The sequence below is a fragment of the Mustela putorius genome, unplaced genomic scaffold (genome assembly GCF_011764305.1).
Source record: "Mustela putorius furo isolate JIRA1106 unplaced genomic scaffold, ASM1176430v1.1 tig00000174_pilon_pilon_pilon, whole genome shotgun sequence".
In the NCBI taxonomy this organism is placed as follows: Eukaryota; Metazoa; Chordata; class Mammalia; order Carnivora; family Mustelidae; genus Mustela; species Mustela putorius.
In genome coordinates, this window is record NW_025421304.1 from 26,271,272 (window position 1) to 26,292,871 (window position 21,600).

The window sequence follows — 21,600 nt, forward strand, 5'->3', positions numbered from 1 at the left end:
GAGTGAGGCGGGCTGGCGAGGGGTGGGGCGTGGAGTCTCGTGGCGAGACAAGGCCCGGTAGGGCGGGTGTCGGCACTAGGCAGCACGGCGTCCACGCAATGGCGGCGGCCCATCCGCGTAGACCGGAGATCGGCAAAGCGTGGCGTGGAGTGTGCGTCCAAGCGTGCGGGCCCTCATGGCTGAGGCCCACGTGAGCGCGGTCGCGTGGGGACTGACCCCTGCTGTTCTCCCCTCTCTTCAGGTCTGAACTGCCGCTGCGTCTGTGCTCCCTCTGGGCACCAAGACCAGCCCCTCCTCTGGTCTAGTGCCTTCTGCGTGTCTCACCCACGGAACTGTACCCCGACCATCACCAACCCATTCCCTGGATGAGCAGAAGCCTTACACTGAGGGCCCAACCCCCTCTTACTTGGTCTGAGCAGGCCCACTCTTAAGGAGGGGGTGATGGAAGGGCCAGCGGAGATTGGGGATGAGTCCCCGGACTCCCAGGGTCACGCCACTGACTGGAGGTTTGCAGTGTGCAGCTTCCGGGATGCCTGGGATGAAGGGGAGCCTGTTTCCCCCATGCAGGTTAAGGACCCCAATCCTCTGAGACCAACAGCAGGGACAACCGAGGGAGAAGGGCTACAGGGCAGCCCCCTGCCTGGGGAGCCTCAGTCACCCCCAGGACAGATGGCTGTAGATGGGTCAGGGGATGGCCAGGGTTCCACATTAGGAGGTTCCTCACTCCAGTTAGAGGGACCAAAGCCCTCTGGAGTGGAGAGCCTCCTGTGCCCAATGTCCTCCCACCTCAGCCTTGCACAGGGTGAGAGTGATAGCCAAGGGGGAAGCTTGGCAAGGGACCAAGCTCCAAGCAGATTAATGCCAGCCTGCGTGGGTCCTGAGGGCTTAGACAGTGATCCTGTGGACCCTGGAGGCCCATTATCTCAGATGTCATCAGAGCTACTGGAGGCAGGTAAGGGAGGCAGGGCCAAGGAGATCTTGGAAGGGAGTGGGAGTTCCTGAAGGTGTGGAGGGCTCTCACCCTACTCCAGCTGGAGCCCAGGTCAGGGGGGGGGGGTCTCTGGGTGGGTAGCCCAAGGCAGACCCAAGCCATTTTCCTTCCGAAGACCTCAGTGGATCTAGCCTCCCTAAGCCTGCTGATTATCTCCTGGCTCAAGACCTGGCCTGGGAGCTGCTGGCCAGTGGCATGGCTACTCTGCCAGGTAGTTGGGAAAGACTGGGGGCGGGGGCGGGGGGTGACTTGATTGGGTAGGTGTTCACCGCCTTCTCCCCACAGGGACTCGGGATGTAGAAGGCCGGGCAGTGCTGCTTCTCTGTGCCCATAGCCCTGCCTGGCTTCACCCCAAGTGCAGTAACCATGAACTCATCCGTCTCCTGCTCTACCTGCGCAGCATCCCCAGGTTGGGGGAGGAAGTTTGAGGGGTGGAGCTGAGCTGGAGATGGCAAGTTTGGGGAATTAGATACTGAACTGAAGCCTCTCCTTTAGGCCCGAAGTACAGGCCATGGGTCTGACCGTGCTGGTGGACGCCCAAGTTTGTTCCCCAAGCTCTTCTCTCTTCTGGGGGCTCAGCCAACTGCAGGTGAGTACAGGAGTGTAGCTTCCGCTGCCTTCGGTCATTCCTTTTGTGTAGGGTTGGGAACATGGTTGAACTCAAATGCCTTGCAGGAGGTAGCCCCAGGGTCAGTGTACCAGGTGCTGCTACTGGGAAAGATGCCAGAGGATGTGCCTTCCAGGCTGCAGGTACTGAGCCATTTTGGCCAGGGGTAGAGATGGGCTGTTTCTCCACTAGGCCTCTGTCACCACTTTCTTTTCTGGCAGCTGCAGCAGCTGCCTTCTCATCAGAGCCTCCTGAACCACGTCTCTACCTCCGGGTTGCCAGCTTCAATGGGAGGAGGCCTGCCTTATTGCCACCAGGCCTGGCTGGACTTCCGGATGGTCAGTGCAGTGCATGGGGCATAGGGTGGGTGGCAGGCAACCTGGCTAGCAGAGGGGCCTCTTTGGGGTTGGCTTCAGCGGTGCAAAGCTGGCCCAGGATCCAGGATGGGTGGGACCAGCACTGCACTACTCTGTTTATACCTGTCCCTGCTCACAGCGTCTGGAAGCCCTACTGCAGAGCTGCCAGGTGGTTTGTGCCCTGCTCCAGGGGGCCATCGAGAGCATGAAGGCTGTACCCCGGCCCATGGAGCCAGGGGTGAGTGTTCCCTCGACACCTTTCCCGATGCTCCTTGTCTCCCTCATTTTCTCCCATGCCCACCTCCACTACCTGTTGCCTTAAATCACAGGAAGTTGGTCGGCTGTTACGGCAGGCACGGGTCCTGATGCAGCACGTGCTAGACTCACCACGGCTAGCGTGGCTACAAGGCCAGGGGAGTTTGGAGCTGGCATGGCTGAAACAAGAAGTCCCAGAGGTGACCCTGAGCCCAGACTACAGGTAGATGCAAACTCAGGTCCCAGATCTTGCCCCAGCTCACCACATCCTATGCTGGCTCAGAACCAGCCAGGATTGTGGTCCTAGGACAGGGTGGAGTGGGGCAGGGTAACTAAGAGCCCTAAGACCATGTACCCTGTACCAGGCCAGCAGTGGATGAGGTTGACGAACTCTATGGCCGCGTAGATGGACTGCTGCACCAACTGACCCTCCAGAGTAACCGGCGGATACAGGCACTAGAGTTGGTCCAGACGCTGGAGGCCCAACAGGGTGGACTACACCAGGTGGGAACTGTGCCCAGGTGGACCCGCCCTCTCATCTCAAGCATGACCTCCACCCCACAGCAGCATTCCTTTCCCCACTTGTCGCCCTCCAGATTGAAGTGTGGCTGCAGCAGGTGGGCTGGCCAGCACTTGAGGAGCTAAGGGAGCCCTCCCTGGACATGCTGCTCCAGGCCCAAGGTCCTTTTCAGGACTTGGACCAGGTTGCCCAGGTGAGTTTGGTCACCTGTTTATTCCATAAGGATTGGGTCACTTTGCTGGGGACAGGGAGTGCGGGTGGGTGAAAGTACATCTATTCTTTTCTCTCTTGGAATGTGAGTTGTAATCACAGATTCAAAGTGATGTATGTGTTTTTAAACAGGCAGAAGCTCTGGAGAGAAGTAATACAGGTGGTTCTACCTGAGTATATTAATAAAGACCTCACCCAGAAGGGGCGTTGGGCTAGCTTTCTTGAGATAAGGACTTTTTAAAAAAGATTTTATTTATTTGACAGAGAGAGAGCACAAGTCGGCAGAGAGGCAGGTGGCGGGGGGTGGGGAAGCAGGCTCCCCACCAAGCAGCCCGACACGGGGCTTGATCCCAGGACCCTGAGACCATGACCTGAGCCAAAGGCAGAGGCTCAACCCTCTGAGCCACCCAGGCCCCTTGAGATAAGGACTTTGGAACTGAAAGCTGAAAAATAGATCTGGGTTAATCAGGAGGGAGAGGGGTTGGGGTTAAGAGACATTCCAGGCTGAGGGAGCAAACAGCATGTGCAAAGTTTCTGTGGCAGGAGGGAGCATGGGTTGCCTGACAAACCATAAGCAGGACAGTGAGGTTGAAATGCAGTGCAGAAAAGGGAGGGAGGGGCGCCTGGGTGGCTCAGTGGGTTAAGCCGCTGCCTTCGGCTCAGGTCATGATCTCAGGGTCCTGGGATCGAGTCCCGCATCGGGCTCTCTGCTCAGCAGGGAGCCTGCTTCCCTCTCTCTCTCTCTCTCTGCCTGCCTCTCCATCTACTTGTGATTTCTCTCTGTCAAATAAATAAATAAAATCTTAAAAAAAAAAAAAAAAGAAAAGAAAAGGGAGGGAGAATGGAGTGAGATGAGGTAAAATGAGGCTGGAAAAGTAGTGGCCAAGTTTCTGGGCTCTGTCACAGTGTAAAATCTAAGTGGGAAGGTCACATAACGAGATCCACGTTCTCAGCTTATCATCTTAGTTTCTGGGTAGACAGTGATGTGAATGATGTCTGTGTAGAGTCCACAGATGCAGTCGCAGTGGCCCACAGGGAATGATGCTTTCCCTGGCCAGATGGTGGCAGAGGAGATTGATTTGGGAAATTGCTGGGATTTGATGGTGCATACATAGTAAGAAGGAGAGGGGGGTTGCAGGGGTGAATGAGTGCCATTCCCTGAGAGAGGGGCCGGGAGACAAGGACCTTTTGGGGGAAGGGGATTCATCAGTGCAGTCTTGGGTGTGCTTTGGAGATGGCCATGAGGGAATGAGGCCCATGGGTATTGGCCTAGAACTCGGAGAACAGGGAGTAGAGGGTCACTTGGTGGATGTGGGTCGGTCACACAAGATTGCCTGAGGCGAGAGAGAGTGGACTGTGTTCAGGAGCATCAGTGTTTAATGGCCCAGGTGAGGGATGGGGGGCAGGAGGAGGAACCACCAGCGAAGGATGAGGAGAGTCAGGTGAGTGGAGAGTTGTCGGGGAGCTAGCAGAGAGAGGACGAGAGGCTGCTGAGCGGTGGTCAGATGAGGCCTGAGAAGGGCTGGGGATGGAGGTGGCACTGAGGTTTTAGGTTGACAGGGTGAAGAAGCAATGGTACCAAGGATAACAACCTCTCTAGGAAGTTTGGCTGTGGAGAGGGGCACAGAGACAGAGGGGAGTTGGGGGGTGGGCACGGGAAGGTCTTCAGTCATAGGAGAGACTTGACAATGATATATACAGATGTCTGTGGAAAGGACTGCTTTGAGCTAGACCACCAGGCCCAGATCGCTGAGCCCAGTCTCTGTCTCCAGGAGCAGGTCAGGCGAGGGGAGAAGTTTCTACAGCCACTGGCTGGCTGGGAGGCTGCTGAGCTGGGCCCCGTTGGGGCCCGCTTTCTGGCCCTGCAAGCCCAGCTGACTGACTTCTCCAGGGCTTTGGCCCGGCAGCGGCAGCGGCTGGCAGATGCTGAGAAGCTCTCCCATTTTTTCAAGCAGGTAGGTGGGGTGTCCTGACCGTGGCTCCAGGGGGTCAGTGAGAATGGAGGGGCAGCTGTCTAACCCCAGCACAGCCTGGGCTCTTTCAGGACTTTCTGCCTGTTCTCTCTCCTTGTCTTCAGGTTGACCCCAAAATCCAACCACTGGGGGGATATGGCCCGAGTCATTATCCTCTGGGAATGGGGAGTGGATTGAAGGGAAGGCTCGGTGGTCTTGGTGGGTTCCACCTTCACTGCCTCTCCTGGCTTGGTGTTACAGGCCTCGACCTGGGCTGAGGCAGGGCAGCAGGTGTTGGCAGAGCTGGAGCAGGAGCACCCTGGGGTCGTGCTGCAACGGCTGCAGTTGCATTGGACCAAGCACCCTGACTTGCCTCCTGCCCACTTCCGAAAAATGTGGGCTCTGGCCACAGGGTTGGGCTCTGAGAGCATCCGCCAGGAGTGCCGCTGTGCCTGGGCACGATGCCAGGACACCTGGCTTGCCCTGGACCAGAAGCTAGAGGCTGCACTGAAGCCACCACTGACCATGACCACGACCATGACGGGTAGCACAGCCAGCCTGTGTGTCAGACGCATCCCACCTGCATCTGCTACCCCTCCCTTGAGGAAGGCACATAGCCTTGATCAGAATTTGGGGCAGAGTCTCAGAGAGCCTGCCCACCACTGCCACCATGTGGCCACTGCGGCTACCTGCCACAGACCGGAGGCTGGAGGGGGTGCCCGGCCAGGGTCATCCCCTCCCATGCCTCTACCAAGCATCTCTGACCCCAGGAGCCCCAGCAGGTGCAGCCCATGGGCAGGGCAGGGAGGGCAGTGGCAGGAGAGAGGTCTTGAATCCTGATTCCACCTCTCTGGTAGGCTCCAGCTGGTGCTGGCGGAGATGGTGTCTACAGAGCGGGAATATGTCCGTGCTCTTGACTACACCATGGAGAACTACTTCCCAGAGCTGGAGCGCCCCGATGTGCCCCAGGGCCTCCGTGGCCAGCGCGCCCACCTCTTTGGCAACCTGGAGAAGCTGCGGGACTTCCACTTTCATTTCTTCCTACGTGAGCTGGAGGCCTGTACCCAGCACCCATCCCGAGTAGCCTATGCCTTCCTGCGCCACGTAAGCCTCCCACAGGCCACATGGCCCCTAGCTGATTCTGTCACACTCAACAAAGAGCTCCTGGGTACATGCTTAGTTTCAGGCTCTGTGATGGGTACAGCTGTGAGCAAGACCAGCAGGGTCCCTGCCCCTTTGGATGCTCGTATTTTAGTAGAAGAAACATAAAAGTAAAAAAGGGAATTCCAGATTATAGTTGGAGCTAGGAAGAAAATAACCAGGATAGATCGATGATAGTGAATTAGTGGTGGGGCAGGAGTGGGGCAGTTAGAGGCCTCTTTAAGGAACTGATGTTTAAGCTGGGGCCGGAGAGCAGGGCTAGAGTTGGAGTGCTCCATCCAGAGGAAAGATGAAGTTTAAAGGAAGAGACCAGTCAAAGCGGCCAAGTGTAGTGAGCAAGAGAAGGGGTAGTCTGAGATGAGGGGTCCCAGAGTGGTGGTCCCAGAGCAGCGGGAGGAGCAAAGGCCCTGTGGGCAAGCACCACTCTGCACAGTGCCTGTTCTTGCCACATTACCTCTCATTCAAAGCCAGGCAGATTGGATCGGGGGAGGCTTCCCTGGGAGCTGTTTGTTGGCATTTTGGTCCTCTCGAGCTGAGGGCATCTGGCCCATAGGGGCCAGACTTTGGGAGCTGGCCCCCTTGCACCCAGGCTGAGCTGTGTGTCCTCACAGAGGGTGCAGTTTGGGATGTACGCGCTCTACAGCAAGAATAAACCTCGCTCCGATGCCCTGATGACCAGCTTTGGTCATACCTTCTTCAAGGTAGATGGGCCTGAGACTGTATGGGAGGAGGGGCTGGAGGAAGCACCCCAAAGCCACCTAATGGTCTTCTGTGCACCTGTCAGGACAAGCAGCAAATGCTGGGGGACCACCTGGACCTGGCCTCCTACCTGCTGAAGCCCATTCAGCGCATGAGCAAGTATGCGCTGCTGCTACAGGAGCTGGCACGGGCCTGCGGGGGCGCCGTGCAGGAGCTGAGTGCCCTACAGGCCGCCCAGAGCCTCGTGCGCTTCCAGCTGCGACACGGCAATGACCTGCTGGCCATGGATGCCATTCAGGGCTGCGATGTGAGTCATGCCAGACTCTGGTGGGCAGGTGCAGTGGGTGTGGAGGGGAGGGGGCGGCAGAGGCTGGGCACTCACTGGGCACCATCTTGGCAGGTTAACCTCAAGGAACAGGGGCAGCTGGTGCGGCAGGATGAGTTCCTGGTGCGCACTGGGCGCCGTAAGTCCTTGCGCCGCGTTTTTCTCTTTGAGGAGCTGCTGCTCTTCAGCAAGCCTCGCCGAGGACCCACAGGCACAGACACATTTGCCTATAAGCGTTCCTTCAAGGTAGGCCCACCCGACCCCTCCCATGCTCCTTGTCCCCACCTCCCCCAGTGCCTCATCAAGCTTCTCTCCTGACCTCGCAGATGGCAGACCTGGGCCTCACGGAGTGCTGTGGGGAGAGCAACCTACGGTTTGAGATCTGGTTCCGCCGTCGCAAGGCCAGGGACACCTTTGTGCTGCAGGCTGCCAGCTTGGCCACCAAGCAGGCTTGGACGGCTGACATTTCTCGTCTGCTCTGGAGGCAGGCCATCCACAACAAGGGTGTGTCCCTGCCCCCTACTTCAATATAAGGTCCCCTCTCTGGACAGCTTACAGTGTCCCACAGGGGCCCAGGCAGGCCTAGGGGCCTGGAAATGCTTGGGAGCAGGGAGGTCCAGCAGCAGCAGCCAGTGTAGGGGAAAGAACTTCCAAGTCAGGCAGTCCTGCTATTACTGACTACAGGACTCAGTATTAATCTCTCTGAATATCAGAGGCCTTATATTTAAAAGGGCAGTTGTGATTGTTGGGGGGATTGTTGGGAGGAGAGCATGGCACCAAGAAAGGCTCTGTGCACAGGATAGCTAATCTGCAGGGTATGGATGTACAGGAAAGACTTACTCAAGGGAGTGGGTAGACAGAGGCCAAGGGCAAAGCTGATATCCAGAGAGCCCTCACCTATGCCCCTTCACCACCCAGAAGTACGCATGGCTGAGATGGTGTCCATGGGTGTGGGGAGCAAGGCCTTCCGGGACATCGCCCCCAGCAAGGAAGCTATCAGCGACCGCACCGTCAACTACGTCCTGAAGTGCCGAGGTAGCGGGAAGGCTGGCGGGGGTGTGGGAGGAAGGCCGCATGGGAGGCAACGCGGACCTTTGTCAGCCCTTGCCTGTGCTCCTTCAGGACCCTGGCCCAGGCAGGCTCTGTTCTGTCCCAACCTGACCTTCTCTCTTATGCAGAAGTTCGCTCTCGGGCCTCTATTGCTGTGGCCCCATTTGACTGTGACAGCCCCTATCTGGGGGCCTTGAGTTCCCTTCCTGGAGACCCTGCCTCTTGCTCTGTACTGGGGTCCCTCAATCTGCACCTGTACAGAGACCCGGCTCTTCTGGGACTCCGGTGGCCCCTGTATTCTGCCAGCTTCCCAGAGGAAGCAGCACTGGAGGCCGAAGTGGAGCTGGGCAGTCAGCTGTCTTTGAGTAGGTCTGGGCTTAGCCAGAAGCGGGATGGTATTGTTTAGGGTCTGGCCCTCCCTTGCTGACGGCTAACCTTCCTCCTCCCTAGCTCCTGAAGACTCAGAGGTCTCATCCCAGTGCCCATCAGCCAGTGGATCCAGTGGGTCTGACAGCAGCTGTGTGTCAGGGCAGGCCCTGGGCAGGGGTCTTGAGGACTTGTCCTGTGTGAGTACCATTTTGTCCTGTATCTACCAGCCCCAGCCCAGGCCTATGGCTGCCTTTCCTTTAGGTGGGATGCAGGGTGGGTGGGCGAGTGGGCCAGGGCCATACCCCAGACATCCCCGCTGGACCCTGAGTTGAGGAAACAGGCAGTCATGCCTAGCTTGTCAACCACAGGTCTGAGCCCGGGCTGGAAGGCAGGCAGTGGATCCAGGAGCTTTTGCCCAAGAAACATCACCTCTCTCAGGATCTGCTGTGACCAGAGTGTGGTTGCCACCTGTGCCACCTCCAGCCCACATGCACTGCCCTATTGACTACTCTTTCTGATGTCTGTGCCCACTGGCAGACTGGTAGGGACCTCTCCTAGGGAGCCTGGCCACAAGCCTGAGTGACTACCCTGTTCCTGAGCTTCTGGCTCCATGTCCTCTTCTTCTGTTCCTTCTGCAGTTCCCACCCCAGTTATGAGTTAGGATTAGGCTAGAGCAGAGTGTGGGTGTTTCCCTGCTCTAGGCTGGTGGGGCACCAAGTGGCTCTGGGCAGCGACTGGACTGCCCCCACCCTCAGGAGGAACATAGGTGGGTTCCCAGCAGTTGCTTCCCAACTCCTAGTCTCAAAGCCAACCTTCTCAAACTTAGGGGCAAGCCCACAGCTGCTGTGCCCTTAACTCTTGACTGCCCTGGCTGCCCACGCCCAGCTCTTCTTTCCTGTGTCAGTTTGGTTATAATGACTCCACATCTTTTGAATAACTTTCAGTTAAGAGTGTTATCTAAAATTATTTCACTGGTTCTTAGGTCTTTGATGTCTCAGAGAGTCCAGGCCCTTGACTTGTAAATTACTCTTTATTTATAATAAAAATACTGATACACCCTCAGATGGGAACACACATTCTTAAAATGAGCCTTGGCAGGTGGGGGTGTGTGAGGGCATCATTTCTGGTCACCCTAGCCCTCTTGTAAGTACTTGCCCAGGATAGAATAAGAGACAGACCTAGACAGGCCCCTCTGGATGAGCAGGTCCACGCAGCGACCATATTTCCTGGCGAAAGGCAGTGTGAGCTAGAAGGAAAGGCTCGTTTTATCCCCTACTTCTTGGTTGGTTGTCTACCCTAGCTCTGTGGGTGTGTGTGGGAAGGGTCCTCCCATCTGGGAGTGGGATAGGAATAGGGCAAGGCCTGTTAGTGGGGACCTTTGATGCTCTTGGGCTCAGTTCTGCCCAAAGGCCTCTCACAAGGCTCTGGCTGGGAGTGGCTACCAGAATGACCAGAGGGTCAAAAATGTATGTTTCGGGCCACTGGTTTTCCTTTTTCTAGCTGTAGATGCTGACTTCATTCTAATCAATAGACCAGCCAGAGGCCTAATAGTAACTGGGAACCAGTGTGTTTAGGGTGAAAAGTATTATAATAATGTACTTAACTGCAGAAATAACAAATTAAGGAGAAATAAGTTGAATCTTTTTCACCTACAATGTTAAAAACTCAAAACTCTAAAATTATTTTAAGGAATTAAAAAAACAAAAACAAAAAAACCTAGGTCAAACCTGGGTCATTCCTTTCACCTTATTGAACATTTTTTTTGGGTAAAGAATGCTTTTAAAAGCAGCTTATACATGAAAGGAATGTACGAAAGTGAGGATATAGTGAAGTAGGTGAAATTGGTATCACCCATCAAAAAGGTCTGACTCCTAATAGTTTCTCTGGCTTCAGCATCCCCAAAACTTGGGCTCATATGGTGTGCTTCCCAAGCATGGGCAGGCTGTTAGTAATGAAGGCCAAATTGGTACTATTGGAGGAAATCTACAAAAACCAGTGGCCCGCATACTGCTTTTTGATCACTCTGGGCTGGTTAATTTCAGCCACTGTTTCTCCCTCCTTGGGACCAGGGACCAGAGGTTAGCTGCCTGTCATGCCTTCTGGGCACTGTTGGCTTGGCCCTCATGCAGCAAGACAGTGTCCATTTGAGGTGTCCACAGGGTCAGCATTCCCAGTGGGGTACAGGTGGCCCTCACCTCCACCCAGCTGTACAGGCGTTCCTGGGTGTGCCGGTCATCCTTGAAGCCGGTGATGGCCAGCAAATCCACCACAAACTGCTTGGGGCTGATGTGCAGGGTCTGTCAGAAGAGCCCCTGGTCAGGCAGGGCTGAAAGCAGCTGCCTGACACACATTTGCTCCCTGCCTTTCAGAGTGGGATGCAGAACAGGGCTTCCCTTGGTCTGTAGGAGCTACAGGGATCAGGGGCCACTGTCATGCCAAACTGCTCTTGGTCAAGGCTTGGTTCAGATGACACTGCCCTGTCTTCCTGTTCGTGTGCTTCTTGCCCCCCTTGTGCCCCTGACCTATTCCCCTTGACTTGCTTCCCTTTGCCAGGCACCACTTACTTTGGGGAAAGGGGGACCAGACAGGTGGAGAAGAAATAAGGCCTGGGGCCTGGCAAACATACCCACAGCCGGTTGGTCAGGGAGACCACCTTGGCTGTCATGGCTTTGGGGTCCTTTTGCCTGATGGAATCCAGGATGATGTCAGTCAGGAAGCGGTGACATTTTTGTGCATAAAACATCTCTTCCCAGGACAGAGAGAAACTCAGGAAAGTCACTTCTGTGGAGGAGAGAGTGGATATGGCCACACTTGCCTGCGGCTAAGGCCTTAGAGCCCGCCTGGAGGAAGGGGAGAAGCGTAGGGCTCCTGAGGGAGACTTTTCCTGAAGTACCTTGGGTAGGGGCTCAGGCATCTCCACAAGGAAGCACAGGGCCAGGTATGGCTTTGGTCTCTTACCTCTGGGCTGAGGGCTGGCTGTAGTTGGTGTATGCCTGAGGTTGTCCATCTGTGTGGTGTAGATGATGCTGTCCTCAAAGAACATGCAGGAGCCATCGCTGCCCACCACGGGGGGATGGGTCACTTTGAGGATGACCCCTGCATTATCCACCTCACTGGCCTCAAGCAGAGGCTGCTCAGGGCCAGGGCTTTCTGTGAAAACAACATGGGATGGGGGTCCTCCATAAGCCACTTTGGAGACCAAGCAGGGAAGGGTTCTCTGGTGACAGACCAGCATAGTCAGTCACCCCAGCCTTCTAGCAGCTTCTGCTTCCAGCTTCTCAGAAGTAGCACCCTCTGCTGGTAGGGGTCTGTCCTGGCCTTCCTCTCTCCATTGTTGTAGAAGCATTACAAGCCCAACCCTACATTTCAGAACTCCAAGGAACTCTCCGATTTCCTCCTGAACCAAGGCTAGTATTAACTAGAGTTGATAATACCCTACCTGGGGGACTGGAAATTGTTGGAAAACTGTAAAATGAGAGGAGCTTTTTGGGTGAGCTTCTGATACATGTCCACTCTGAAGAATATGTGATAGACCAACTCAGGCCTCACAGGCAGGGCCCAAGGAGGTGCCTCCAAGGAGGGCCCTAAGCCTTTAAAAGGGAAGACAACAGAGTACTGTAGAAAGACTTTGAGGAAGCAGAGGAAACAGCCCAACATGGCAGTTCTCAGCATACTCCCCTAGGTTGTCTCCACACTGCTCCACCACATATAACGTATGTGCCTCTCTTCAGCTCCTCCTGTCCATTCCGCCTCCGTCATCACCCACCCTCCTGCAGTCACACAAGCCAGAAACCTGGCCTCTCTCTTGCTGGATCCTTCCCTACTTCCTCCTCCAACTGCCTAAACTGTTTGATCTAGAATGACCTTACGCTTCTAACACTCCTGCTTCTGCTGCTACATTTCCTCTACTCCCGGAGCAAACTCTGAATGCACACGTGACTACTTGCTCCCTTGTTTATGAAATTCTTCAGTGGCTGCCCACACCCCATAGAATCAGAATAAAGTACCAGTTCCTGAACTTGCCCTACAAGACCTGTGCTGATTAATTATGTCTTCAGCCCTATTTCTGGTCACTTCCCTACATGAAACCTGGCCTCCAGAGCTAGACCAAAGACCTGTGTTTCCACAAGCACCCAAGACTTCTCCTTCCTTGCCCTGCTCACTCCCCAACCCCCAGCCTTCTTTGTGCTCCTGTTATTTCACAGACACCCTCTTTCCATATGCTTCATGCAGGCTCTTAGCACCACAAGGCATGCCAGTGTGCTGGTCATCTCTGCTGCTTGGCAGAGCTGCTGTCAGTGAATAGAGTCTTCTAGTCCCCCTTTGTCACTAATTCACTCTGTGATCTTGGCCAAGGTTTGCCCTCTCTGTTGTTAAATGAGACTTAGGTCAGTGATGGGACAGGACTCACCTTTCTCTCTTGGCTTCTTGCCCCAGTCCTTTAGTGTAACAGCTCTTTTCACAGGGAAGTACGGCTTAAAGGTTGGCTCTGGCCCCTTGTCTTTGGCTCCAGCTCCAGCCCCTGCCAGTGGGCCCAGGTCCTTCTCAGAGCCTGTGGAATGGCCTTTCCAGGAAGCTGAGGTGCTGGGCTGGGAAGGAGCCTCACTTCCTGAAGGGAGCTGCAGGGTAGCCTCCTCCATGGAGCTGCTCCGGGGGACTGGCAGTGGCTGGAATTCCCACTGTTTGCAATTGACCATGTCCCATTCCCTCACCAGGGAAATGAGTTTTTGCATGGGGGTGACAGGAGGGTCTTTGGTTTCAGATTTCTGTGTGAGGTTGACTGTGGTGCATTTCTTCTTGGGAGGACTCTCAGGGTGGGCCCCCCAGTATCTGGGGTTGGCACATAGGCCAGGACACTGGGAGTATGTGCTAGGATTGCCCGCCCTCTTGGCACCTCGGCACAGGGACACCTGGATGGTCCGAGAGTACTGCTCAGACTCCTCCGTCTGGCTGGATCTGGCCAGGGTCCCCTTGGCCTTGTTCCATGGAATCCTGTCATTGCTGTCTTGGAAGTCCACGGGCATGCAGGCTGTGGTCTGGGGAAGGAGGACACAGCAGTTCTGGGAATGTTGTGCTTCCACATTGAAGCTTCACCTAAGAAGAAGAATCTGGGCCTCCAAGACCTCACTTGCTCACCCAGATCAATCCGGTCCTCCCAGGGGTCTCTCATACTCCAAAGGGACATACCATCAGCATCCTAGGCTGTTCGGACATAGTTATCATGCTAGGAATCCATGTGGGCCCTGCTCTTTAATTCTGCCATGCCCCTCAGTAGCAAGCCTACCCCTGAACCCTGTGATAGCATTCGCAGGACAGCAACAAACCAAAGAAGGCCGGGGCTTACTTCCTTGGCATCTCTACTGAACTCCACCAGTGACCCTGGCCCTTCCGTCACCACATGCAGCCTCCTGATGGGAAAAGCTTCTTCATTTTCAGATTCTTTCTCCTGGGTCCATGACCTGCAGACTCCAAGAGGGAGTCAGTGAGCAGAGGCTTCTACTAATTCATCGACCAGTTGGTCAGGTCTGCCCTTCGGCTAGTTAACTCTAAACAGTGGTGGAGAAAGGTTCTTAAAAGGTTTCACTTAGGTCATTAGCCAATCCTGGGCCTCCTCCACCCCCTTAGCCCCAAGGAGAACGGAGAGGTGGGACCGAGGACAGGAATCTTAAGAGGACTATAAAGGTCCAAACTATAGAACATGGTGCCTAGATCAAAATCTCCTTACTTGTATGCCTCACATTGGGCAAGAGCTTCTGAGAGGGATGGGATGTGGTATTCCTCTACCTCCTGGCAGAATAGGGGCCACTCCCTGTGGATGACAAGATGTCGTCAGCCTGGGCAGCTGCACTAGGAGAGTGGTTGGAGGCATAGGCTTCGGAGCTGCTGCCTTGAACGGCAGTTTACATACATATTGTAAATAACCCAACCTCCTTCCTGAAGGCTACAAACTCAAGATTTTTTCACTGTAGAAGGAAGGGGTTTCATCACGATTTCCTTCCATTTGTCACTTACTTGAATTCAGATGGCAAAAACAGTTTTCCAAGTCTCAGGAAGTTGAGAACGTGTCGGAACATTTGGCCATCCCCATGGACCAGCAGGGTCTGCCCGTAAGTGATCCAGCATACTCTTTGCGGGTTGGATAGAAGTTCTGGATACTGCAAGGGGTTGTACACCAGACTCTGTTAGTCTGTTAGTTAAAGGGCTGGGTCTTTAGTAAGAGACAGGTCAGTCTTCTCTTACTTAATTTTCTCAACCATTCTAGAACAGAGGCTTTGGGATTTCCATCTCCCCGTCTTTTTGGCCACAGGGAGCCATAGTGGGAAGCAGAGCATCCAGGGACAAGAACATCCCTCCCTGCTTTAAGTTTTGCTGGCTTCTAGACTAGACTAGACCACCCTCTCAAGGCATTCGTAACCCCAAACTGTGTCTTCCTTGGTCCAGACCCCTCAGACTGGTCTCCTCCTAACCCAAACTCTTGACGGCCTTCCTAGTGTGCTGCTCATACAGTAAGAGGACTTTGGGCCATGGAGCAGGGGACAGGTCTTATTCTAAGCAGGGGCTAGGGGCTGTGTGAAGGTCAGGTGACAAGCTTCTATAGCTGCTCAGCCACAGAAGCTGAAAGGGAAGGAGGGCAGCCTGGGGCCAGCATACCTTCAGCAAGGTCTGCAGGGTGGTTGCATACCAGTGGCTTCCAACATAAACTTTGATGATCTGTTGGGGGGAATACACAGTAATTTCTGCCGTCCACTCCTCATCTGAAGAAACCAGGGAAAAGGAACATGTCACATGACCAGAAAGGAAATTAGTGGGATATTTTGGTTAATAATGCAGGTTAAGACTCAATATCTTCATTAGTCATGTTGTGTTGCCTCCTCTGAGAAGCAGCAGGAATCCCTGAAACCAACCTTCTCTCAGGCCTTTCCTGCAGTTCACCAGCTCACTTTCCTGGGTGGTGAGATGGGTTTGGAATGGCAGCTTGGAGGGTCAGCTGGTAACTCGGGGTAGGAAGGGAGAACCCTCGAAAATCTCAATCCCAGGGACACTGCTGCTCTTCCCCGACCCACCTCTCTCAGGAAAGCTGCACTGATGTTCCTATCCACCTACATTGCCAACTGCCTCTGGTTTCTGGCTGGTGTGTCCTGGGTGTGTGACTCTTCATGTGGTGAGGAGTCCCTCTGTATGTTCATGCTTATGGTTTGGCAAATGTCACATTGCCAGCTCTCATCAAATCACTTCACTGCTAAAGAGACCAAGCCTCTAGGCCTGTCTGGAGAACGGGGCTTTATTTTGAGAAGATGAACCCATGACCCTTTTCTTGGGGGAGGTTAGACTTAGGCTTTGTTCTGATGTTTGGGAGCCATTTTCCAATGAGCTTTGTTAAGGAGTAAAGGGCATATACCTAGGTTATACAATCAAAAGGTAAGAGGTATATCATTAGATTGTGAACTCCATGATAAGGACTGGGTCCGTTTTGCTCACTTCTATACTCTAAGGGTCTACTTCTTTCCTGGTATATGGTAGGTGCTGAATAAATTTGATTATTGCTGAATGATAGAAATACAGTAGAAACTTGATCTAACAACTTGTTAATAGGTTGTTTATTAGAGATTATAGGGCAGCTGGTGAAAACAACATTAGTTTTGGACTCAGATTCAAACTCTAGCTCAATCACTATCCCACTGTGTAATCTGAGCAAGTCACCTCCCCAAGCCTCTGCTTCTCTGTTAAATGGACTCAGAGATTGTCCCTCCCTGAATGGCTATGAGAATCAACTGAGCACAGCATGTCAGCTCTCAGAGCCAGAGCAGTCATACCCTTGGAGACCCATGCAGCCCCATACTGAGGTCAGGCCCCGTGTATACTACTCAAGACTACTCCTGGGCTTGAGGTGAGGAGGGGTACCTTAATATGAAAGTTTCCCTCTAGGAAAACCTACAAATGTTGGCTTTCCTCTCCTCTTCCATCTATAGTTCCTGGGTCTGGCCAGCCTTAACTTCCCTTTATGATGCCCAAGCCCTCCTCTGATGCTAAGTTCAAATAAAGATTTCTCATTTACTGAGCACATCCACAGGTGCCAGAGTCCTCGGCTCCAGATGAGTCTTCAGGGCCACTTTCATTGGCTCATAGGTGATGTCCCTCTTGTCCAGGAAGGCACAGAGCTCGTACACCTCAGAAATAGTTTCAGTCAGGGGCAGCCGACAAGTCCCCAGCCAGTTCCTGCCCAGAAGAAAGGCCTGTTAAAGAGAACCTCAGCACCACACTCCAAGGGAGTCTAGCCTATCAACTTTTCACTCTAGAATGCCTTGCCCCTACCACTGCCTCAAACCTGTGCCCACTATGTCATTTCCTGCTTTAACCAGAAATGTGGTGATGTCTTGTGGGAGAACGAACTTGGACACACAAGGCTCACCATGTTGGAGCTGAGTCTGACCTACTTTAGCAAAGCCCTCTAAATAAACTAACTGTAAGCTTCTAGGCTATGCCTAAGGTTCCAGAAGCCAGGCCAGGGCCCAGCCACTCCTACCCTACCCCCATAAGTATCTGCCCATGTCATGCCCCCAGAAGTATCCCGAAGACCTGCCATGGTCTTAGGAGATTACTGATACCCTGTGTGCCTAGGAAAGAGGCTGGGGGTCTGAACATCAAACCCCTGCCTCCAAAGGCACTTGTCTTTGCCCTCTGTGATATCAGGGATGGGACATCTCTGGGAGAGATGGATAGTGCGGGCCACAAAGGCCCAAAATGCCAAGGACTGGCTGACCTTCCTAGGGGCTCAGGAAAACCCACTTCTATGATTACTTGTAGTATCCATGTTTTGTGACCCTAAGAGAACTGCTTCACTCTGAACATCAATTTGCCTTTCTATAAAACAGGATTAGAATCCATGCTCCTGTTCTAATGGGGACATTCAAGAGCTCATCCCCCAAGCCAAAGGCCAGGTATTGCCTCTTTCAGAAAGCCTGTCTGGCTTTGCTTCTGGAGCTCACTCCCAGTTCTGGCCTTTCTGTGTCTTCACCAAGCCTCCCAAAGGTTGAGGGGCATGGGGAGGACCTTTCTAGAAAGGTCTGCATGGAGGAGAAATTATCTAGCACCCTGAGGGTTGTGACTGTGGCCTGGTCACCTCAGACCTAGAACAGGGCTAAAAACAGCGATGGATTGCAGAAAACAGAAGTATGCCACTATCTGAAGACTTTGAACCCTGGGAACCCTTCTACTTAGCACCAGTCCTCTCCTCTAAGGCCTAGGTTTAGTGGTGGTGATGGGTTTGCCTCCAAGGACATGACTTCCCTCTGGCTCATAGACAGGGCCCCAGTTTGGTTCCTGAGGAAAGGCAAAGACCAGCCTGAGGGGAACCAAGCTGCTCTCTGAGGAGGGCCTTACTTGACATGCTGAAAGAGGACCCCGTTCCCCGTGATGTACAGTCTACTGCCGTCCAGCGTGCTCTCGATGCGGAGCTGTCCCAGTGCGGAGTCTGGGTACTTGACAAGCAGACCCAGCGCCATCATGTACAACGGCTTCACAGACTCCTGGCCTGCTGTACGGCCCCCCTTCCCAGGGCTTGGGGGAGGACAAGAGGTCCGGGAACAGCCACCTGTGCCGGTGAGAATGGGGTGACTCCTAGACCCCTCATGGTCATATCTCTATTAGAAGCTTTGGGTCTTGCTTCCTACTGCTGCCTTGAATTAGTACTAAAGAAGCTTAGAGGGAGCTTATTTCCTTGCACAGCCAAATCCGGATCCTCTCAAAATCAATATAATTTTGTGAATACTTAGTTGGGTTTAGAGGTCAAAGTTATTTGTTGGGAGGTAGCAGTTGGGGGGGGGATTAGTTTGCTGTAGCATTAACAATTGATTTTCAGAAATTTCAGTAGAGCAGCCATTTGGCCCCAGCCTCTTCAGGAATCTCCTTTAGTTCTAAGCTCTGCTCTGACCATCTGTGGGGATGGATCGGCAACCATAGCACAGAACCTGCTGTGCATCACAGCCCCTATCATTCCTAGGCAGGATTTTCCCCAGAGACACACCATGTGGTGTTAGTTTCAGACTGGGTATGGGTTGCTGGCTCATGGGCAAGCCCTTGCTCTACTGCAGTAGGCCCAGTGCACAATCTGTAGGATCCTATCCCAGTGGCAACAGTGGGCCAGCAGGCAAGCTGCTGGGTGATTTCCATGGATCATTTCCAACCCTCTGAGCAGCCCTCCAGGAAGGGTCATACCCGTCCTTGTATCACAGATGAGGAAACTATCCTGAGAGGCTAATTAAATAACTTGCCCCAAACCACAGAGCTAGGTGGGGCAGAGCTGGGATTTAAGGGCAGCTTGGCCCCCCTCCAAGGCTACTGGAGCTGTTTCCTTTAGTTATGTGCTTAATAAAAGGTGAAAACTATGCTTTGTTTTTGAGGGCTGCTGCATGGTTTACAGAGCCTGACTGCAAACATGCTTTCCCTCCAACTTCTCAGGGCTCTGGGGGAGCAGGCACCTCTACAGCATCTCTCGCTGGCCCACATCCTCTAAGAAATAGGAGCCCCTGAAGGAGGGATTTGAACTCACCCCCCTTGAGAGGACTGTAAGTCCCTAGAACAGGCTCCTGAGACTTGCTGCAGGATGCCACTACTTGCAGATTGGGTAGAACTCCCACTTTGCCTGGGGATGAGGCTGGGAGAGCTGGGCCTAAGCACAGGGAAAGACCTTATTCCCGTGAGTAAATGTCTGGTGATGCACAGGCCAGATTCCACCCGCGCAAGACAGTTCTCTAGACTCTCAGCACCGCCAGCTGAGGCCGCACCGGGGTAGCTGGTTCCCTGCAACATGCACAGTAGCTTTCATAGACGTACGGGATTTGGGCGATGGGATGATGAAAGGCAAATAAAACACGCGAGGAAGAAACTCGAATGAGGCAGGCTGGGAGCATGAAAGCCTGCTTTGGACCTGGTCGGGAAGTGTCAGAAGCAGGCAGACAGGCACCGCAGCCAGAGGTGGTAAAGGAGGAAACAAGGGAATCCGGGGGTGGGCGGGATCACTGAGCACTAGTGGAGGAAGTGCTGGAGAGACTCCCATGCCCTCCAGCTGTGCCAGAAGGAGGAACGACAGTGGCCATCAGGCGCTTCAAGTTCCCAGGCGCTCACCACTTCCACAAGCAGGGCACACCCGCCGTACCCCCAGGAAGCTTGCACATGGGCCCAACCTCCTTCCCTAGGACATTCGGGCCTGGATTTCCCACCCAGGCTGGGCTGAGCCAAAGCCCAAAGTGGTTGTGGGTGGGGAGGGGAGACGTTTGATCTTGGCTTTTCCAGCTCAAGCCTGGACTGCCCCAGCATGTCAAGGGGAGGGCAAGGTCCCCCTGGTGACATACCCATGTTCATCCGGTATAACCTTACAGCCTCAGTGAGCTCGGGGATTTCCAGAATCTCCACTTCTGCTTCTAACACATCTGTGTTGGAGAAATTATCTGGTAGTAAAATCTTCTGTGAGCGTAGAAAATTCACTTGAAAACGAAGGGAAACAAAATGGTTAAGGAGGTTATTTCTGATTCAGCTGTAGGTCCGGATTTTGGCAGGTTTGTGGTTCTGCAACATATCCTAGGCTCTCTTTGTTCTGAAACAATTTCTAAGCATATTTGGTTAGATTAGCTTCAAGTCTGTGGTTTCAAGGTGAAAGACCTCAGGTTACATTGTTTTCCTGTGTTTGAGTCCATAGGTGTGGCCTCCCTTCCTCTGGCCTGGGGCTTTGAGGCCAAGACTTCCTGGTGAACTTACTAGCCTTGAGACTTACCCTGTGAGTCTTGACCCAAGAGCAGGTCATTCCAAAAGAGGGAGTTGTCTTGCCGCTTACAGAGGAAGCACCCAGCTGAGCTGGGCTGGCAGGTGGCACTTGTAGTTTGTCCCTGCCTGGACTGCAGTGTGGGAGGCAGAGATGGAGTCAGCGCTAACGTCCTGTGTGAATCAACTTGGAGATTCAGAAGCACATCAAGATAAATTTCGAGGTGACTATAAGGAAAGGCTGGGGTTCCAGGAATTGGGGCCCCAGTACAATTTGGGTGTTTCCTGTCCTATTCATTTAGGCGGCAACAGCATCTTGGAATCAAAGAGCTCACTCAGTCCACACCCTGACCAGAGCGTATCCTGGGGTGGGGGTGGGGGGGTTTCTCTCTGTCCAGGGTTGAAGATCTCCCTCCTTAGGCCACTAGCTGAAGCAGACAATTTTACAATGATTCTGAGGAACCTTTCACCATATGCTCTCCTTCTCTTTTGTTCTGGATTTAGTGGATATAAGAGCAGGTAGGGACCGTTCTTTGAAACAAAGGAATAGGAATAGGAAACCATATTTCCTCATTTTATGGTGAGGGGAACTGAGGCTGGGAACCCACCCAGGTAGACACATAAAAGCAAGCTAGAGAGTAGCTGACTTTTGAGCCCAGCTCAGGGCCTTGCCCTTCACACCAACTCCTGTGGCCCCTCATAACTGCAGGCACCCCCCTGTGCTCCTTTATATCCAGGCCATCCCCAAATGAACAGAATAGCCCTGAGGTTTGTGGGAGTCTAATGCTGGGAATCTGCTTGCCTTCCAGAAGGCTCTGTCATGCCTCCATGACCTCAGCCCAAGGAAGTTCCTGAGGCTCTAAGCACCAAGCTGAGCCTCCATGGGATGTGGGATGGGGAGAGGTGGATAGGATCTACCAGCCCCCCTCTCCCGGGATAGAGCAATCACCAATGAAGCGGAACTCGCTGCACTCGCACTCGATTAAGGCCATAGTCTCGGCCAGCCACAGCAGATTGTCTTCAGTCACAAGGCTTGGGTACTTGGCCACAAGGTCTAGGGGCAGAAAACAGTAATGCACTTCCTCTTCCGTGTCTAACAGTGGTGTGTCCATGAGTCCCAAAGGTGCCTTATCATGTAGGCCTGGAAAACAATGTTCAGAGTGGCATCACCACTTCTCAGAAGCCAGGGTTCTTACTTATCCCAGGGTCCTGGAGAAAGCTGGGGAGATCAACCCAGAGATGGTCCCTGCTAGGTGCCTCCTTTCCCCGTCCCCCTCTCTCCAGATGTAACCCTAACACCAAACGCAGAAGTATGGTGGGAAGAAGGACACAGACATCTAGTTTATCT

General features: G+C 53.7%; 3 protein-coding genes across 10 annotated transcripts in view; 2 read left to right on the forward strand and 1 right to left on the reverse strand.

The window, feature by feature from the left end:
- The window catches only part of PLEKHG4 (pleckstrin homology and RhoGEF domain containing G4), a 10,712-nt gene extending 1,155 nt beyond the window's left edge, over positions 1-9,557 (forward strand). For 3 of the 6 annotated variants that reach the window (XM_045076162.1, XM_004744398.3, XM_045076164.1), the window contains 21 exons: positions 242-952; positions 1,107-1,202; positions 1,277-1,400; positions 1,487-1,580; positions 1,667-1,741; positions 1,820-1,936; positions 2,094-2,192; positions 2,284-2,432; positions 2,575-2,713; positions 2,806-2,922; positions 4,712-4,894; positions 5,153-5,673; positions 5,749-5,995; positions 6,664-6,753; positions 6,837-7,058; positions 7,152-7,322; positions 7,403-7,580; positions 7,995-8,111; positions 8,255-8,491; positions 8,577-8,692; positions 8,864-9,557. In XM_045076162.1, coding sequence (XP_044932097.1) covers positions 442-952; positions 1,107-1,202; positions 1,277-1,400; positions 1,487-1,580; positions 1,667-1,741; positions 1,820-1,936; positions 2,094-2,192; positions 2,284-2,432; positions 2,575-2,713; positions 2,806-2,922; positions 4,712-4,894; positions 5,153-5,673; positions 5,749-5,995; positions 6,664-6,753; positions 6,837-7,058; positions 7,152-7,322; positions 7,403-7,580; positions 7,995-8,111; positions 8,255-8,491; positions 8,577-8,692; positions 8,864-8,869 — 3,609 coding nt within the window. In that variant the 5' untranslated portion in view covers positions 242-441 and the 3' untranslated portion in view covers positions 8,870-9,557. Of the gene's footprint in view, positions 1-9; positions 953-1,106; positions 1,203-1,276; positions 1,401-1,486; positions 1,581-1,666; positions 1,742-1,819; positions 1,937-2,093; positions 2,193-2,283; positions 2,433-2,574; positions 2,714-2,805; positions 2,923-4,711; positions 4,895-5,152; positions 5,674-5,748; positions 5,996-6,663; positions 6,754-6,836; positions 7,059-7,151; positions 7,323-7,402; positions 7,581-7,994; positions 8,112-8,254; positions 8,492-8,576; positions 8,693-8,863 lie in introns of those variants that run through there. The other 3 variants (XM_045076165.1, XM_045076163.1, XM_045076166.1) reach the window with 3 other exon arrangements.
- The window catches only part of KCTD19 (potassium channel tetramerization domain containing 19), a 29,941-nt gene continuing 17,858 nt past the window's right edge, over positions 9,518-21,600 (reverse strand). The window contains exons 4-16 of one of the 3 annotated variants that reach the window (XM_013052209.2): positions 21,202-21,393; positions 19,847-19,924; positions 17,877-18,087; positions 16,552-16,712; positions 15,147-15,250; positions 14,508-14,650; positions 14,221-14,304; positions 13,840-13,954; positions 12,907-13,531; positions 11,454-11,645; positions 11,122-11,276; positions 10,691-10,792; positions 9,518-9,741 (exon numbers count right to left, since the gene is read on the reverse strand). In XM_013052209.2, coding sequence (XP_012907663.1) covers positions 9,628-9,741; positions 10,691-10,792; positions 11,122-11,276; positions 11,454-11,645; positions 12,907-13,531; positions 13,840-13,954; positions 14,221-14,304; positions 14,508-14,650; positions 15,147-15,250; positions 16,552-16,712; positions 17,877-18,087; positions 19,847-19,924; positions 21,202-21,393 — 2,276 coding nt within the window. In that variant the 3' untranslated portion in view covers positions 9,518-9,627. Of the gene's footprint in view, positions 9,742-10,690; positions 10,793-11,121; positions 11,277-11,453; positions 11,646-12,906; positions 13,532-13,839; positions 13,955-14,220; positions 14,305-14,507; positions 14,651-15,146; positions 15,251-16,551; positions 16,713-17,876; positions 18,088-19,846; positions 19,979-21,201; positions 21,394-21,600 lie in introns of all 3 variants that reach the window. The other 2 variants (XM_004744396.3, XM_013052208.2) reach the window with 2 other exon arrangements.
- Positions 20,363-21,600, forward strand: part of LRRC36 (leucine rich repeat containing 36) — a 66,036-nt gene continuing 64,798 nt past the window's right edge. Inside the window, exon 1 of the mRNA XM_013052210.2 lies at positions 20,363-20,476. The gene's annotated coding sequence lies outside the window, so the exon portion shown is untranslated. The remainder of the gene's footprint in view (positions 20,477-21,600) is intronic.